Source organism: Haliotis rubra, unplaced genomic scaffold (assembly GCF_003918875.1).
Source record: "Haliotis rubra isolate DU_JTF1 unplaced genomic scaffold, ASM391887v1 Scf132, whole genome shotgun sequence".
In the NCBI taxonomy this organism is placed as follows: Eukaryota; Metazoa; Mollusca; class Gastropoda; order Lepetellida; family Haliotidae; genus Haliotis; species Haliotis rubra.
Window position 1 is genome coordinate 1,579,365 of NW_025765248.1, and position 20,351 is coordinate 1,599,715.

General features: G+C 39.0%; 1 protein-coding gene across 1 annotated transcript in view; it reads left to right on the forward strand.

The window, feature by feature from the left end:
- The first annotated feature begins 1,850 nt into the window (after nt 1–1,850).
- The window catches only part of LOC124267564 (exocyst complex component 4-like), a 43,636-nt gene continuing 25,135 nt past the window's right edge, over nt 1,851–20,351 (forward strand). The window contains 12 exon segments of the mRNA XM_046702511.1: nt 1,851–1,897; nt 2,198–2,238; nt 2,811–2,899; nt 3,877–3,939; nt 5,142–5,280; nt 5,708–5,796; nt 6,046–6,122; nt 12,405–12,543; nt 13,151–13,293; nt 14,350–14,420; nt 15,132–15,261; nt 17,446–17,469. Coding sequence (XP_046558467.1) covers nt 1,865–1,897; nt 2,198–2,238; nt 2,811–2,899; nt 3,877–3,939; nt 5,142–5,280; nt 5,708–5,796; nt 6,046–6,122; nt 12,405–12,543; nt 13,151–13,293; nt 14,350–14,420; nt 15,132–15,261; nt 17,446–17,469 — 1,038 coding nt within the window. The 5' untranslated portion in view covers nt 1,851–1,864.

The following is a 20,351-nucleotide window of genomic DNA, read 5'->3' on the forward strand; positions in this document are numbered from 1 at the left end:
TCTTTGTATTCTTGAGTGCGACGTTTCGATACAGATTCTTGTACCGTTGTCAAGCATAATGAGACATGAAGAAGGGGGAAGTCCTGTCCTGTGAATAGGCCAACACATGGATACTTCCCCCTTCTTCATGTCTCATTATGCTTGACAACGGTACAAGAATCTGTATCGAAACGTCGCACTCACGAATAAAAAGAAGTTGTTATCCATAAAGTTTGTTCTATATTGTACTTCCCAACTTCTAAAATGCCACTCAAAGAAGTCACTGAATCAATGTCGAAAAAAAACCCAAAACATGATACTGGCTGTCATTTTTCGTGTTGTGCATGATATTGCGTAAAACCATACGTGTACTGAAGTTATTGCATGACACTTTATATGCAGCAGCAGCAGTAGAAGACGTAGTACTTAGTAGTAGTAGCAGCAGCAGCAGTAATAGGAGTAGTAGTTACTGCGCTTGCCATGTTGTAGATGTTTTCGTTGTTGTGGTAATATTTTGTCGTAGTCAGTGTTGTAGAATAATTAGTATCGGTATAACTAATTGTCATCAGTACCAGTTGTGAAGGTGCATTTGGAATTCAAACGGCACGTATACGATATGATATGAGTAACATGACCACTCATACTGCTCACAAGATATATCAGTGAAAACAAGATCAATTGAACGGATTAAGCTTATAAGGTTATCGTACTGGCACTTCGTGCAAAGAATTATTCATGATCACCTGTCCTGTGAATAGGCCAACCCATGGATCTTCTAGGCACAGGGGAAAGCCCCTTTTGAAGTACACTAATAATTTTAACCTGTGAAAATACACACGTAACTGACTCAGTTCCTTTCGTCTTTACAATGTATAACGTGTTTTTTTCTCACAAACGCAAACTTTTGCAAACGATCAAAATTGGCAGTGCTTGGCGGTGGTGGTTTTGGGGTGGTATCAGAGATGCGATAATCAAAGTTAGGTGAAAAGACTTATAAAAGATTTATTTTAGTGTAATTTTTATTATTTATTATTATTATTATTATTATTATTATTTTATTATAGGATATTTATATAGCGCACATATCCAAGCTACTAGTGCATGCTCAAGGCGCTGGTATTTTTTCCCTCGATCACTGGATGTCAATCTCAACGGCACATGGCATTATCAATCTCAACTCCCTGGGGAGTATACAACTCTTGCAGCCACTAGGCGCACCGAGTTATTGTGGCTTTCTCATCCTAACGAGGTAATCGAGATGTCTTACACAGTACAACACTTGTATTACTTAATGCTATTTCCTGATTACGTTTATTCAAGGTTCGATGGTAATATATCCAGTGTGTCAAATAAGCCAAAAATCCAGGCAGACATCAGGGCTGGTAACTTCAAAATGTTACAAGCCCAAACTGGATTTAACCAGACCAAATATGGTGAATTTACTTAGATCAGAGATCATCTATTATATGGTCTCTGCTTAGATGTATGGAACATCTAAAAAATTACCAGACCATCGGGCTGGCTAGCTGTAAATTTAGACCGTCCGTCAGAAATCTAGCCCGTCTTGGGCGGTCGGACGGGCCTTATTTCATACACTGATATATCTTACAACTTGAAGCTTGTGTGATCAAACGCTTTTGAGGTACAATACACGTGTATCCATAGGTTAGCTTCTAATAATACATTCATTGACATGAAAAGAATTTGTTTAGTGAAGTGAATACTGAATTAGAACTATCAGACGTTCAAGAATGATGTTTGAAGTCCACTGCATCCGTGTGGTTGTGAATGATATTATTAGTTGTACAATAATGTTTTGTGGTGGCAAGTAGTACTTAGCTGCCAGTCTTTATTAGTCGTTAGGGAAATATTACACGGAAGCAAGATGGCGGATGACAGGACGCCTCCTTCTAATAAGGTTGGACAGCCTATCTCGTATTTGTGTTTTGCATTACATTAAGAAACGATACTATGTCGAGTTTGATGCTTTCACTAGAAATTGCTATTATGAGTAATTGTATGTGTATTGCATATTGTAAAGCATGTGCAAACATTCAATTTCTGACTATCAGTATCACGAAGTAACACGCACCTGTTAGATGCAAAACATGATTTCTTCCTTCCCATAAAATTACGAATGCATAATTACATTTATTTCACAAAATGTGTAATGATATTGGGAACTGTGGATGTTGATCGAATGAATATTTTCTTTCAGTCTGGCTTTTTGATGTCCATTGTCAGGACTTTATCATCAAGGTATGTACATTACAATTGTCAACGAGATTTATCATTTATTGAGCTATTGTGGACAACTATATAAATTCTAATCTAGCGAGTGTTACGTGCACAGTAAACCACTAGAGGATCCAATGTGTAAGGACAGGGTTGTGGGTAACCTACCCGAACCTTGACACAACCCTAACGCAGTTGTAAATATGTATTTTCCAATGGCAAACAATTCCTCTAACTAGTATTTGATACTGGATGGCCACTGTTCACTTAAAATGCTTGTTGAATGGAAATATTTATTTGGGAAACAAAATGCATATATATGGCATAATGTCACAGATGATTTGATTTATACATGTAACATGAAGAATATTAATTAAGCAGTGAATGATAATTTTTTATTAATATGTTTTTACAAGTAACAGCAAGTGATGGGTGCATATGAAAACTGCCCCACAGCAAAATGCCACTCATTTCATTGTGCTTCACACAGAAAACAGCCTCTGAAGGTACACCTGATTTTGAAGTTAATCCTTCACGATTTGACTAGATGTTGAGAAGAAACAGTTCATAAATTATGTACATATCTATGGTTACAGTGCAGACTTTGAGCAACGAGAAAAGGAGAAAACTCGGATAGAGAAAGCCTATCGAGAAAGTGACAAGAGGCTCTCTGAACATGTCACAAGTAAGATTTAAAAAATAGAACAGATAATCTTGCTTGAGCTCCCAATCATAATGCCATGCTTTAGTTAGTCATGTTTATCAGATGTCATCGTATGGTTGTATTTAAAAAAATCATTCATAATTACACAATATCTTTGCTTGTATTTTTACCCTGTTAACAAAAGATCCATTTCTCTACAGAATAACGCTCATGTTGGTAATATGATGGTTACCGGTGTAACAGGCCAGAGTATACCCCTGTCCCAGACTATACCCGGGGTTAAACTGGGCTAGCCCAGACTATACCCCAGGTATAATCTGGGCTAGCCTAATTTATACCCCGGGGTATATTCTGAACTAGGCCATAGTATACCCCCCTTGCCCAGATTATACCCCTACAGAAAACAAGTGATTAAGTGGTATTATTTAATATAGTGAAGGTATAAGAATCCATTCCAAAAGGAGTGAATGAATGAGTGTGGTTTATTGCCCTTTCAAACAGTATATACCAGTTAAATTGAGCTTAATGTGGGTGAAAAGATGAAACCAACCAGTACATGTCGGTGCTGACAAACAAAGACTCATAATCAGGAGGGATGGTGGGGTAGCCTAATGGTTAAAGTGTTGGCTCGTCACGCCGAAGACCGGGTTTGAATCCCCACATGGGCACAATGTGTGAAGCCCATTTCTGGTGTCCCCCACCGTGATGTTGCTGGAATATTGCTAAAAGCGGTGTAAAACCAAAGTCAGTCAGTCAGTCAGTCATAATCAGGATGATGCGAAATACAAACCAATGATCACAGTTTCTGCATGCCCTATACCAAAAGGATGTGTTATATTTCAGTAAATACTTGACACCCACTTCAATGTTCGTGTTATATGATGTACATATCAACCTTAGGCATCTGTATGTTCAACTCTTCATATCAATAATTTTTGTTTGACTGTGTTAGATAATGTTAAAAATATGATTGGGTATATTGCATGTTTTGTTTTCAGATCATTACGATGACATCATCAAGGTCATGACTGCTTTCAGTGCTATGACCAAAAGTATTAATGGTATGTAGTGTTGGGAATTGGTTAAAATCTCATAATTGATGTTTGGTTCATTACAACCGATCAATCATCGAAAATAATTGGTTAGCATCATTTATCAAATGTTCCTGTTATCTTTGTTAATGCACACACACAAAATAAAGAAAAAACATGTAGTAATTTGTTTTTTTTGCAAATTGCACAAAATCCATTGGCAAATTTCGCATATTTAAAGGATGATTAGTATGTTAGGAACACATATTTCCTGGATTACTTAAGATAAATTCAATCATGACTTGGAATGAGCTTGTAGTGCTTATGAAATGTAAATTTAATGACACAGACAAAACCAACCTTGTGTAAAATATTGTTGATGCAAACAAGTGTTCCAAAATTGGTTGTGTTCGATTACGAGAAAACACAATCGATTGCTTGGTCGTTTAGAGCACTGCGACCAATCTTCGATTGTTTCAATTAATCGGACTAATGGTATGTCCATGTACACACATCCAGGGGGATTAAGGGGTAGAACAGTGATCTAGCTTCCAATCCTTGTCTGAAGATGCGGGTTAGAACTGATCTTCAGTAACCCATGCTTGTTGTAAAAGGCGACTAATGAGATTGGGTGGTCAGACTCGCTGACTTGGTTGACAGTGACACATGTCATCATATATCAATTGTGTAGATCGATGATCATGCTGTTGATCACTGGATAATCAGTTGATTGTTTGGTCCAGACTCGATTATTTACAGAATGCCGCCATATAGCTGTAATATTGCTGAGTGCAGCATAAAACTATACTTACTCGCTCACTCACTCAATCCTTGTCTTACTTGATTACTATCCGTGAAGATCCGGGTTAGAATTGATCTTCAGTGATCCATGCTTGTCATAAGTGGCGACTAACTGGATTGGGTGGTCAGGTTCGCTGACTTGGTTGACACATATATAATGTTGACACATATATGATTGTGTAGATAAATGCTCATGATGTCAATCAGTGGATTGACTGGTCCAGACTTGATTATTTACAGTACTCCATCATATAGCTGGAATATTGCTCAGTCCAGAATTTAAAAACAAACAAAACTTAAGAGCTGACTAAAAGGAGGATTATTCTTGCATAAATGAATCTTAACATAATGATGATAGCGGAAAAGTTCATACTAAGAATTACTTTGTGATACACCAACTACAGTGATATGACACCTAATTCAACTTCCAGAGTCTCGAGAGAAGATCCATAAGATTAAAGATGACCTCAACTCTTGCAAAACTCTGCTCCACTTCAAGCGAGATGAGCTACGGAAACTGTGGCGAGATGGCGTCGAACACAAAGCTGTTCTGGCCATGCTGGACCAAATGTAAGCATTCATGTTAACTATGGTAACCAAACTCTTTGTGAAAAAGCATATTCAAGGTATGACTGGTGGCTTAATAGTCGAATCCATGCTAGTCAGCTGCCCGAGGCTATTAAATTGTTCTGAGGACAATGAAAACTTCAATGGTGGTGATTGTTGACATGTACGAATTGAAGGAGATGATGGCCCTCTCTTCAACCAGTCTCATTAAAATTAGATCTTTTGCTTAATACTGTCAGATCTTTTGATGCATAAACATTTGACTATAAACTTGACATGAAATGGTAATCTAATAATAAGAAACCATTGAACTGGAAATTTTTAGAACTTGTCCTCACACTGTCCATTTCTCGTTCTTCTTTTGATCTGTAACTGTTTCATCTGTTTCCAGCTTTAAAAAAGCAATTAATGTTGTTGACCGTTTTGACAGTGAGCAGATGAAGGAGGTTCCAGACAAGATGGACAACTACCTGTCAGGAAAACACTACCTGCATGCCACAGACCTCATTGTTCAGTCAGGTAGAAACATATGTCTTTGATAGTAGTTGAACTTAAAAACAAACAAGTGGCTAAGGCCCCAGAATATGCTGAGCAATACCTGGGCCCTTTGGTTTCACTTTGGATGACGCAGTCTACTAAGGTACAGCAATTTGTTGTGCAGAGTATGGGAGTATTAAATCTGTAAGTAAATAGTCTGAAAAAGAATTAAGTAATAAAAAATGCCCAGTTTGGACATATTCACTGCTGTTGTATTGCTGTATTTATCAGTGGCCAAGTTGGAGACCAGCCTGTCAACGGTTGAGGCGTTACGGGACTTGAGATCAGAACTGACAGCCAGGAAGGAGGTGAGACATTGTAGAGTTCCTGATACTATATGTAAACATAAAATATGTCACCGTTACCAATATGTTTTGGATTATTAGGTACAAGTATGGATGGGACATAACAGCACAAATTACCCAATGTATGCTTTTCAACTTGCATACATGTATGTTAGGGCTGCGCAATATAACCGGTTTTCCGGTATATACCGGTTCAGACATGAAAACGATACGTATTGCGATACGCTGATTGAAAACCGGTATTTTGACATGCATTCGAAAAGACTTCGTAACACTCGGAAATCTTCGGATATTTCCGTTTTATAAATTGTTCCTTTCCTTTTATTTGTGCCAAATATTATTTACATTTTTATTTTGTCATGATTAAAAGTTTTTATTAAAGCTTAATCAAGCATGGTGATTTTGTTGTGTTTTTGCTTTATAAATCAAGCATTAACTCGATTATAAGTAGTTTTATGTTAAAAAAGAACTTCTTGCAATATATTGCAATACATATCGCAATATATGCTTTCGCATCGCAATATATTGCAATATGAAAATTCTCTGCAATACCCAGCCCTAATGGATGTCTTTACAGATCTTTATTTACACTGATTACACATTCATGATTTCTACTGCAGTGAATAATGCACAAAAAATGGATATCACAATTAATAAGTCGTGTATGATGAATGTATGCAACATGTTACACCCTTGTGACAGCACATGCATGACAACATACAAATTAAGAGTCACCTAAAACAGCATTTTAAGGAGAATTATTTATACAAAAATCTTTTCAAAAAGGTTTTCATAAGTGACAATTCAAAAAGAAGTGATGAACCCATGTGCCTCACTCTCCTTCTTCGCCCAGTGAGCTGGATCGTGAGAGCTTCTTGTGTCTCCCGACACACTATATCCTTTGATTATATTTAGTTAGTTACCTCGTATAGAGATCTATAGAGGTTTAGCTAGTATCTTTCAACAATTATATATTGATATTTAGTCGTGTTTCTACTGTTTATGCACGGGGACGTGCTGTTGCAGTGGATTACGTTGATAAAAATTCTGTACTGTTGCACATTACGTTTTTATTCTGCTACTGATCCGCATTTAATATGCCCTAGCTGTACTGCCATGTTTCATGTGATTCACGTTGCAGTTCGCGATACTAATTTATCCAATTCTACCTTTAATAAATAATTACTGCGTTTGAGACGCAGCAGCAGATAGGTCACGTATGCAGAGTCTAGCATGACTGATACACCTGAACCCCTCGCCAGTCTACTGCTGTTGGGTCGACCCCCTCCCCGTCTGGGTTTCCGCTAGAATGGTGGAGAGGCGTGGACGTAGTCCGCCGCCTCCAAGAAGCGCCCTGCTTCCCAGACATCCCTTCGCGCGCACTGAGGGTATTCAACGGAAGTCTACTAGAACTTTCTCAGCCGAGATTGTTCTCATCGCAGATTTGGGCCTGTATGATGATCAGCCGATCATCATTCCTGATGTACATCAAAGAATGACTGATGTCGGGCAACAGTGATGTCAGCGCAGATCAACATTCGATGATCTTCCTGAGGGTCCCGTCGCTACCAACACTCAACGCAGACTTCGCACTCCCCAGGGCAGCGCCGACCTCTGAGGGGAATTCAACGTAAGTCTACTAGGACTTTCTCAACCGAGATTGTTCCAGCCGCTGAACTTGGCCTCTACGATGATCAGCCGATCATCATCCTCGACGTATGAGACAAGTAGCGACCGGTGACAGCTACAATGACATCAGCAGAGATCGTCATGCAGCCTGATGTCTCTACACTGATGTCAGGCGACTTACCTGAGGGCCCCACCACTAACAGCAGAGATGGCACCGACTACTTACGCCGCAGACCATCCCAGACGAAGCTACTACGGCAAATCATGGTCGTGATGGAGGGTCACTACAGACTGGAGAAGCAGCCAGCCCAGAGTATGCAGCCTTCGCGAAGGCTCCAACTTAGACAACACTCTAGAGGCACCTCCAGTCAACGTAGCAGCCAAGACGATGCAGCCTTCAGCGAAGGAAGTCGCAGACCACCTTGACGAAGGACCCAGATGTACAGCTTCGCGAAGGCCTTCGGCGGCGGGATAGATCATCACATTCCTCGGCTTCATCCTTAGATGCAGACTCAGCCACCAGACCTCACGGAAGCCGAAGCTCAAATCGCCGTTCCCCACCGAACGCAGAGGAAGCTTGTGAGAAAGGCGTTCGTTGGCGTTTAAGTGAAGGCTGCTTTGAAGGCATTCGCGAAGGCACTCGGGAAGGACACGAATATAGATCGTCATTTAACAGAGTCAAGGGACTACTCAAGAGCTTCGCGAAGCTGTCAATAGTCTCCGATCTCCTCGTACATCACCACATCGATCGCCTCACAGGTTACCACACAAGTCTGCACACAAGTCTACATCACCTTCCTAGAGTGGCAGTACGACGCAGACATACCTGATGAAGGAAGACGACGCAGATGCTATCACCTTACCTCCGATCGACCCGATTGCTGCGGTAGCACAGAATCTAGACATTATATTATACAAGGTTCCTTTTCCTGCTACACCGGTGACATCACAGCGCGGGTACTCTACAGAATCAAAATGCCTTATTCTGATTGGACCCCGATGAACAACGCCCTACACAGAGGTCGAGCATAGTTCACAGTTCAAGACATAGGTTGCAAGTGACAACTTTTATATCAATGAACGAGCAAGCCTCCTTACAGCCCAGTTAACCTGAACCTTCATGATTAGGCTGCTTTCTTCAGGTTAGAGACCTCCCCTGTCAAGTTTAGACAAGGGCACAGCAGTCAGGCGATTTTACATAAAGTTCATCGAGGACACAAACTCCCGGTTGTGCACATACATCGCCAAGGACATCGCAACGCATTTACCTAGACGACGACGTGATACAAGTGGATCGAAATCCACAGCGTTTCAGACTACACCTGAATTTCATCATCAAGCTACTAACACAACTAGATGGTTAGTAAACCTACTAAGTTTCTGTTTGGAGAATAAACGGAAGTTTCATTACCAACTTGGGGATATGAATATAGTGCTACAACACCTCACAAGTGAGGTTTATGAACATGCCTGGATGACATACTTGGACTCCATGATACGATGATGCTATCACGCTGGCCAGCAAGAGCACTGTAAATTTATCTCCACCAAACCAAACAGGAAGAAAAAATACAACAGATTTTTTTTCCTCTATCATCAACTTACGCAGAGTGTAGTCTCATCGCACTATATCTCCGTTTGGATCAGAACTGTCATACTACGTTGCATACAAGACAGATGGACCTAATCCGACCCTCCATGAGCTTTTAATACTCTTGATATTAGAGCCCTAACTTCTACAATTTCATCTACACAAATGTTATTTGAAATAATGGAGGGTTTATTACTGTAGATCCGATATGGTGGTTGCCAACCATTATCTGAGAGATATCACCACCGAGGACATCTCAGGTATCCACCAATTGATCCCATGGTCCTTGCACAACAGTTGACAGTTCCTCGGAGAAGATAAGTCAATCTTACAGATTTTACTTATCTTATAACAGTACTAAATAGCTTCATGCTATATATAATTTGCTTAAGCTCGTTTTTATCATCACAGTGGTTACATGATAAATGCATTAGCTAACAAACTCTACAGAGTTTTTGGCTATTATATAATGAGCTTAAGTCAAGTATATATTTTAAGCATAGTACTATACTCATATTGTAAAAATACATTAGCTAACAAACTCTAACGGAGTTTTGCTATTATATAGGTAGCTTAAGCTCATTCATATCTTAAGCTCAGTACTATGTTTATATCATATAACTATATTAGCTAACAAACTCTAAAGAGCTTTTGCTATTTGGCTTAAGTTTCATCATATCTTAAGCAATATGGTTACATTATAACATGTATTAGCTAACAAACTCTATGGAGTTTTTGCTATTATATATGTAACTTAAGCTTATTCATATCTTAAGCGCCAGTACTATGTTTATAGCATATAGGTATATTAGCTATCAAAACTCTAAAAGAGTTTTTTGCTATTATATATTGGGCTTAAGTTTTCATCATATTTTAAGCTTTTATGGTTACATTATATCATGTATTAGCTAACAAACTCTACGGAGGGTTTTGCTATACATATGTAGCTTAAGGTTTCTTCATATCTTAAGCTCAATACTATGTTGATACCATATAAGTATATTAGCTATTAAAACTCTAAAAGGTTTTTTGCTATTATATATTTAGCTTAAGGTTTACTTCATATCTTAAGCTCAATACTAGGTCTAAATCAACATAATAAAATGTATTAGCTATCAAACTCTACTGAGTTTTACTATTATATATATATAGCTTAAGTTTAATCATATCTTAAGCTCAGTACTATGTTTATAACATAAAAGTATATTAGTTAATAAACTCTAAGGAGTTTTTTGCTATATACATTTAGCTTAAGTCTAATCATATCTTAAGCTTAGTACTATGGTTACATTATAAATCTATTAGCTAATAAGCTCTACAGAGTTTTTGGCTATTGTATATGTAGCTTAAGTTAATTATATCTTAAGCACAGTACTATACTCATATTGTAAAATATATTAGCTAACAAACTTTACTAAGTTTGGCTATTATATATATGTAGCTTAAGTTAATTATATCTTAAGCACAGTACTATACTCATATTGTAAAAAAATATATTAGCCAACAACTTTACTAAGTTTGGCTATTATATATGTAGCTTAAGTTAATTATATCTTAAGCACAGTACTATACTCATATTGTAAAAATATATTAGCTAACAAACTATACTAAGTTTGGCTATTATATATGTAGCTTAAGTTAATTATATCTTAAGCACAGTATTATACTCATATTGTAAAAAATATATTAGCTAACAAACTCTACTAAGTTTGGCTATTATATATGTAGCTTAAGATAATTATATCTTAAGCACAATACTATACTCATATTGTAAAAAATATTAGCTAACAAACTCTACAAAGTTTGTTGTTATATATATAGCTAAGCTTATTCATATCTTAAGCTCAGCACTGTCTATATCATATAAATATTTTAACTAACAAACCCTAAAGAGGTTTGTTATTATATAATTAGCTTAAAATTAATCATATTTTAAGCTTAGTGCTATGTTTATATCTTAAAGTATTTTTAGCTAACAAACTCTAAGGAGTTTATACTAGCATATTAACAAGCTTAAGTCTATTAGTCTTAAGCATTGTATTAATATTATATATACTTTATCATAATAAGTACATTGTAATAACCTCTATATGGCAGCTGATAAGCTGGCAGCAGGAATTCATCAGTTCAATGCCTTTATGAAGTTCTCATAGGGTTATTACAATCATCACAGTTCAAATCACTAATTATTAAAATCCAAAGTATTATATATTCCCACCTCCGCTCTGTTGGATTCTACAAGCAAGAGCAGATGAGTCAGGATAAGGAAAAAATATGTAATTTTTTGAGTAAAATTGATATTTTATACTTATCCTGACTCATGAGGTCAGCCTCCCATCCTCCCCCAAATAACACTTTGGATTTCCCTGTAAATTCAAAATGTTGGGCTCAGTATATGAGGAGAGAGTGAGGCACATGGGTAGAGGGTGGCTCTGCCCCCGCTGGGCTTGTTGGAAGGGAGGTAACTCGTGGTGTACTAATTAGTGATTTTACATTGAAGGGGCTTCAATTAGGGGAGATACAAGTGTTCCACTGTGTTCGCAAGAGGAAGGAGACAAGCAAAAGAATTCAGATATAATCAATTGATTCCTGTGATAAAAATGTAAAATTATTGGTGACCAGTTTCCTGTACATTTGTATATAATGTGTGTATTACAGTTGTTTTGTAACTGCACGAACATCCAACAAGATGGTTGACTACATGTACTATGGAGTTTAAAATCATTGTGAGGAGAAAGAAGGGGTCTGTTTTTGAAAACATCATCAGAAAATCAAATTACACATGAAAGAATGCATGCTATTTATTGTGGAATATATCTCAGTGCATGAACCGTTCCAATACACTGCAGTACAAAAGTCAAGTCAATACCCATCACTACTAGCCACTATTACTGGAGAAGCTGGAGCATTGAGGTATAATGTCTGAGGGTAGTTGTCTCCCTTCTTTTCCACCAGTCAGACATGGGTAGCACAATAGATTTGAGTCAAAGCAATGGGCAGTAAAGAGTTACGCACCTTGGCAGTACCAGGATCCACTGTATTTTCATGGCATGTGTTTTATTCAGCGTCTACATGAGGTGTTGATAGAGGAGCTGAACAGACAGATATACGAGAAGTCCGCTGTTTCTAGAAGTCTGGGACGACGTGGTTCTTGGAGGCGGGGACAGAAAGATTTACTGTTTCTCAAGTCCTCCGTGTTTTCAAGTATGTTGTAGCTTTCAGTGGTTAAAGCGTTGGCTCGTCACGCCGAAGACCCGGGTTCGAATCCCCACATGGGTACAATGAGTGAAGCCCATTTCTGGTGTCCCCCGCCGTGATATTGCTGGAATATTGCTAAAAGCGGCGTAAAACCAAACTCAGTCAGTCAGTGTAGCTTTCAGTAAATGATCTGTGCTAAATATAGTGATCTGTGGTCATAAGAATTTGTTGGTACCAGTAAATTAATGATAATGATGGTTAATAATTTGACAGAGTTACAAACCTCACAACTATACACACAACAGAATTAGTAGGAAATAGTCTCGCAACTCTGTTTCTCTTTCTGTTTAAAACTGTGGTACATTGATAATGGACTATGCGATTTTTACAAAATGTTACAATAAAACTGTTGGACTTTGAAAATTTTGAATTTGTTAAACAATTTTACATCTTATGCTAAATTTATTATGCTCTATTTAAAACAACTAGTCAAGATTCTTCCTTCATCCAGCTGGAAACGGCATGCATCAATGACACTACAAAATTGTTGTTAAACTGTGTGTGATAGGCTAAATCTGAAAGTTTTCAATACATCTAATGACCTGATGTGTAGGAGATGGGGAATCTGAAGATGGCCGTCTCCTGAGTGAAGTGAAGGAAGATCTGAGTTCCAGCCCTGAGGAGAACCTGCCGAGGTTCATCTCCATCCTCATAGAGTCTCTGGCAGTTCTCAAGAAACTCCCAGAAGCTGTTGAGGTAAGGACATACACTGAATTATCTCCCTTTTTTACAAGAGTCCAATCTGTGGTGTTTGCTTGCCTTGCTCACTTTCAGATAGTTTCTTAAATGATTTTTGTTTTGTCACTTTTGTTATTGCAGACAGATCATGCCAGTGTCTTCTGAACAAAAGACAAATCATGAGCATCTCCTGCTGAGTAAATAAATGGGGTGGTGGTGCAGTCTTGTGGTTAAAGGGTTCGTTCGTCACACCGAAGACCCGGGTTCAGTTCCCCACATGGGTACCATGTGTAAAGCCCATTTCTGGTGACCCCTGCCGTGATATTGCTGGAATATTGCTTAAAGATCATACTCACTCACTACTGAGTAAAATATTTTTGATTTGGGTCAGAATTGCTCACAAGCTACCAATGGTTGTCGTAAAAGGCCACTAACTATATTGCGTGGCCAGGATCACTGACTTATGTGATGGATGTCATGTTATCCCAAGTGTGCAGATGGACATGTGTGATGTTAAATCACTGGATTGTCTGGTCATACCATTAACATATAGTTGGAACATTGCTGCTGAGTGCATTTTCAAACAGCATATGTCACAAACAAATTGTATAACAAAAGTGTAACCTTGTGAAAGATGACTCCTCTGTCTCAGCAGGGGGAGTGGGTGCTATGTCTAGAGTTGTGTCCCTTTGATGCCAAGTTCCAGTTGCTGTTGGTTCGAATCCAATATTATTGATAGTGATGATTGCCATTTCCAAAACTATTGTGACAGCATGAGTTGCTTTGCAGCTTGTACAGTAAGAGAGCTTTGTAATTACTGGGAAAGAAGGGCGGTGGGGTAGCCTAGTGCTTAAGGCGTTGGCTCGTCACGCCGAAGGACCGCCTTCGATTGCCCACATGGAAACAATGTGTGAAGCCCCTTCCTGGTGTCCCCCCACTGTGATATTGCTGGAATATTTCTAAAAGTGACGTAAAACCATACTCACTCACTCACTGGGAAAGAAACACTTGATAGTTTCTTTAAATACTTTCATGCTGGCAAAGAGTGAGGAGATTGTGTTTCCATGTTTTCAGGGCATCAAGATGAGGATTCAGCCAGGACTGCTGACCCTGGTGGCGAGGGCCTCACAACAGGTGCTGGAGAGGTGAGTGCAACGTCCAGGACATCCCTACCTCTTGGAATTCAAATGTGATGTGGGGACCGCCTCCGTGGTGTAGTGGTTAGAGCGTCCGCCCGGAGAGCAAAAGGTCGCGGGTTCGATCCCCGACCGCGTCATACCAAAGATGTAAAAATATGGTACTTGTTGGTCCCTGCCTGGCGCTCGGCATTAATGGGTACAACAAGGACTGGTTGGCTCGGAGTCAGTATACTGTGTCTGAGTGGGGTATTCATGCTTCACTGGGGCATGGTTTCTCAGTGGGCTAGCACTATAAAACCAGCTTCAGTCTGGGCTAGTACAAGCAGCCGCACGGACGTACACATGCACACGCATGCACGTCGTCATATGAGCGAAATATTCTCAAGTACGACGTTAAACCCAATTTCACCTCACCTCACCTCAAATGTGATGTATTTGAGACAATGATATTTCTAGTACAAATGTGTTTCTTCTTTATGGTCTGCGTACAGGCCATTTTACATCATGAACCTGCTGGAAAAGCATCCATTATATTGCAAGAGACAGTAAATCCATAGATTACCCGAATGATGAATTATGTTTTCTATGATCCATTATGTTTTCTTGCAAATCAAATTAAGCAGAATTAAGAATAGTTTGTAGTTCCTACAGACCAAACCTTTTTTCCAAGAATATCTCTAATCCAAGTAATTAAGAACTGAGTCCTTGTATGTTCAGTGGAGGAGACAGCCTGGCAAGCCAGAATCAGCCACGGTACCTCCTGGATCTGTTGGAGACCATCTTCCAGCAGTTCCGAGGGGTGGCACAGATGCATGAACTTGTCCTCAAAAATGTCCACCGGAGTATGGTGAGTTATCTCCCCTTTCATACCTTCACCTTGCTGATGTCACAGCTCAGTCACACACTCTTGTTGGCAAATATAGAGACTAATGTTGAAATTATGTGGTTAATATGACACATGCTTTTTCTTAGTGTTGTATTCAGTTGACTCTTTTCTGGCAATATTCTGTTTAAGTAAGACCCTGTACCCATGCTAATAGCCTCCTTGTCACTACTTTGACATTCAACAATGCTTGATTTTGAAGGATTACAATGAGGCTTCAAATGTCTTTTTGATTCCTCCAAACTGAACTTTTCGCAATAAAAACTACATATGAAGACATTGAGAGAATTCTCATTGCTCCATTAAAACTGCTGGAGTGGTCAGTTCCCCCCAAAATGAGAGGTACCACATCTGTCAGTGAGATGACTACATTTTTCAAATGACGGTAGCGTCCTAATTCTTATGAATTTAGACACAATACCTGGAGTGAAGTCAGTCCAACTTAACATGCTAAAGAATCTGGCAAAGAAAAAAAGACATTCCAACCAACGCAACAGACTATTATCTCTATTGCATAGGTCATATTTCATTGAGAACAGAACTATAATTCTCTGTAAGAATACATGGAATGGCAAGATGTCACTGTGAGCTCGTCATTCATGTCTGTTCATGTATAATGATAATCATTTGAAAGTAAATATTAATTTATACGTATCACATACTTCATGTATGATTTGAAAACCCCACATATTCCTGTATTTGATGTTATTTTACAAAAAAATTCCTTCCATCCATGTTAATATCACCTATTCTATGATTTACCCCAATTGTTTTGCTTACCATGTCGTCAGCCTGTGTGTTATTTTGGCCTGTCGGGTTTTTATATCCTTAACAACAAGTTTGTTTTGAAGTGAATGCTGTGGGTTTGCACAGCATGGAATAAAAAACAGAATGATTGTTTTATTCCACTTTAAAAGCATTGCCAGTTTTTGTAGGTACCACTGTCAAGGTATGCTGACTTGATGTTTTGAGACACAGGTTACCATGGAAACACATGAAAAATTGCTGCATGTTTTTCACATTCACATTATCACATATTTTAATAGTTTGTTGGTAGATCTCGTTTGATTCATTTTCATCAATATGTCACATGATATGCTTCCTAGGAATTCACTTGCAATGTTGACAGAACTTATTGAAAAACAAAAACATATTTGGTTTTGAATGTACTGAGGCTTGGTTTGCAGATTTGGTTTCATGAATATAGTATCAAGTGGTAAAATTGAAAGTTAAATAACTTCAATATACTTCTCTAAAGACGTTAAAGAGAGCCTAATTCTTGCATATTATTAAAGTTAATTAGTCATGATATGACGGATAAATGATAGTAGCATGGAAAAATCATGTGCTCATTAACTGCTTCAGGGACGATTCATAATTTATGGCTAGGGGTGGTGATGATGATTTTTATGGAGAAGCATGTACAATGTGAATGACATAAACACACACACACACACACACACACACACACACACACACACACACACACACACACACACACACACACACACAGCTCACACACACACACACACACACACACACACACACACACACACTAAAGTTTATGAGCAAAGTATGAAGTAAGTGACCACCCACCTACCCACCCCACCCCACCCATAATTTTTAGCATATACCTCCCTAATCCATGTGTACAAATGGCTGACTACCCCTTAAAATCATCACTCCCTATTAAAATCACCACCACCACCCCTTGCCATACATTATGAACGGTCCCTTAGAGAAGTATATTTTTTATTTTAGGATCTCTTAAACATGTTTAGGATGTAAAAATTGTAATTTATGAAAAGTCTTCTTTAGATAACAAGTCCTTTTTCAAATGTCATGTATGATTTCACGTTTGTTAACAGACTTAAAATGCTCTGTGTGAAGATTAAGTACTTTTTTCTTATGAATTGATACATATACATATGACTCAAAAGAAGTTAAGGGTCACCCTAGTCTTTCCTGGTTCTATTGTTAATATGTGATTATCTTCAGTAGAAGGAAAGAATTGGTTGATCCTTAACTTGTTTTGAGTAGTATATAGGTAAGTTTGATTTGGTTGTCATGTCTGTAAGCCAAGTAGCAGAAGCCAAATGATGGAGTGAACGTTGATTAAATGTGGGGAATGTCAACTTTCATTTCAAGCAATCTGGAGAATCTCAGTCCGAGGTATTATGAGCATCCGGTAGTTTTATGTGTAGTTCACATGGACATAGTTGTCTTGATGCCTGTCTTCTGTCATCGTCATCCCTTCGCGGCTTTGTGTACAGCCTGTATCATCAGTGAATACATAGGGTCTGAATACAGTGTAGTCACGATTGAAGTGTGGTCACGATTGAAGTGTGGTCACAACTGAAGTGTGGTCACGAATGAAGTGTGGTCACGATTGAAGTGTAGTCATGATTGAAGTGTAGTCACAACTGAAGTGTGGTCACGATTGAAGTGTAGTCACGATTGAAGTGTAGTCACAACTGAAGTGTGGTCACGAATGAAGTGTGGTCACGATTGAAATGTAGTCATGATTGAAGTGTAGTCACAACTGAAGTGTGGTCACGATTGAAGTGTGGTCACGATTGAAGTGTAGTCATGATTGAAGTGTGGTCATGATTGAAGTGTAGTCACGATTGAAGAGTAGTCAGGATTGAAGTGTGGTCACAACTGAAGTGTGGTCACGACTGAAGTGTAGTCACGATTGAAGTGTAGTCACGATTGAAGTGTAGTCATTGAAGTGTGGTCACGATTGAAGTGTAGTCACGATTGAAGTGTGGTCACGATTGAAGTGTGGCCACGATTGAAGAGTGGTCATGATTGAAGTGTGGTCACGATTGAAGAGTAGTCAGGATTAAAGTGTGGTCATGATTGAAGTGTAGTCATGATTGAAGTGTAGTCACAACTGAAGTGTAGTCACGATTGAAGTGTGGTCACGATTGAAGTGTAGTCACGCTGCAAGTATTGTTGTATTTTGAGAACCCCAGTTCCAGTAAAAGGGAATGGTGGGGTAGCCTTGTGGTTAAAGCATTCACTTATCATGCTGCAGGCCTGAGTTTGATTCCCTACATCGGTACAATGTGTGAAGTCCATTTCTGGTGTTCACTGTTAAAATTGCTGGAATATTGCTAAAAGCTGTGTAACACCTGACTCACTCACTCTAGGAAAAGAGTAGCAATAGATTGATCAGACAAATGCTTGTGTTGAACAAATTCCATGTTTCTCGCTTGTTGATAGAAGCACAAGTTACCTGCATTACACATTGCTTAAATGGCAACAGTTGCTACATAGTTCATACACAGATTAGGGTTCTTTTGAATATCTCTGAAATATAAACCACCTATCGTGTTAGCTTACTTGAAATAGATACATCACAAAAACACTGCACGATAGGCCATTGATTTATATGGCGTTAACATCGCCACTAACAGCTAACACATTCATCTATCACCAAGAATATATAAGTCCACTATGTGGTGAGAAGGGCTTTCATTGATATAGTAGGGTTGGTTTGTAGTTGTTCAACACAGCACTCAGCAGTATTCCAGCTATGTGGCGGCGGTTTGTAAATAATCGACTCTGGACCAGACAATCCAGTGATCAACAACACGAGCATATATCTACGCAATTGACATGTGACAACCAAGTCGGTGAGCTTGACCACGTAATCCTGTTAGTCACTTTTACGACAAGGTTACTGAACACCAATTCTAACCCAGATGTTCACGGGTCGATATGGTAGGGCCTAGTGGCTGTATGTATTCACACGTGATCGAGATGTGTGTACTCAAAGCTGTGAAGTACTGACGATGGCCTTCTGTTGTGTCTGTCTGCCATGTTTCCACCCTGCATGGTTTGACTTCTTTGTTTTACTGGATTATGTTCTTTCTTGGTTCTGTTTATATTCTTTTCTGATGTATATATTTGTTTTGTAGTCATGGTAACTGTTGTTTCTGCATGGTGAATGTGTTAATACTGTTATGTTGATACGCCAGTAGAAATGCCACATTGTTATCATGTTGTATGAATAGCATTTAGTGCTAGTAAGCTCATAAGTTTAGTTTTCATGCTGCTTAAAGTAGTACTGGAGCAGTGTTGATGTAGGGTCCATACCACCTATTTAGTTCAAGCAACTGGTCTTGTTTCTCTTGATGTCCTTATATTACGTCCATGTGGGGGCGGTGGGGTAGTCTAGTGTTTAAAGCGTTGGTTTCATGCCAAAGACCCGGTTCGAATCCCCACATGGGTACAACGTGTGAAGCCCATTTCTGGTGTCACCCGCCGTGATGTTGCTGGAATATTGCTAAAAGCGGCGTAAAGCCAAAACTCAGTCAGTCCATGTGATCCCTAATATTTGTTTTGTTTCTGTTTCGATGATCCTACATTCAGCAATATTCGTGCTATGTAATGTCAGTCTGTAAATGACTGAGTTGGGCCATGCAATCCAGTTATCGACATCATGAACTTGATCCATGTTGTTTATGTGCGATGACGTACCATTAATCAATTTACAGAGAGCGATCACTCGAAGTGTGGCTACTCACAACATGCTTTGTTTGCTCAAGACTAATTCTAACCGAGATCGGCATAGATGAAAATAATTAGAAAATATATAGGATCTCTCCTTAGTGAGTGAGTGAGTGAGTGAGTGAGTTTAGATTTACGCCGCGTAATATTCCAGCTGTATGGCGGCGGTCTGTAAATAATCAAGTCTGGACCAGACAATCCAGTGATCAGCAGCATGAGCATCATACTGCACAATTGGGAACTGATGACATGTGTCAACCAAGTCAGCAAGCCTGACCACCCGATCCCGTTAGTCGCGACTTACGACAAGCATAGTCGCCTTTTGTGGCAAGCATCGGTTGCTGAAGACCTATTCTACCCCGGATCTTCACAGGTCATCTCTCCTTATGAGTGTTTGAATGCGGTGTTACGGCACAGTCTGAATATTCCAGCTGTGCCAATGATGCCTGGTTTGAATCTGAACTCAAGAAACCAGTGGTTGACAGCATGAACACACTTAGCAATGCTGTTGAAGATAACACACAATCAACCGGGGC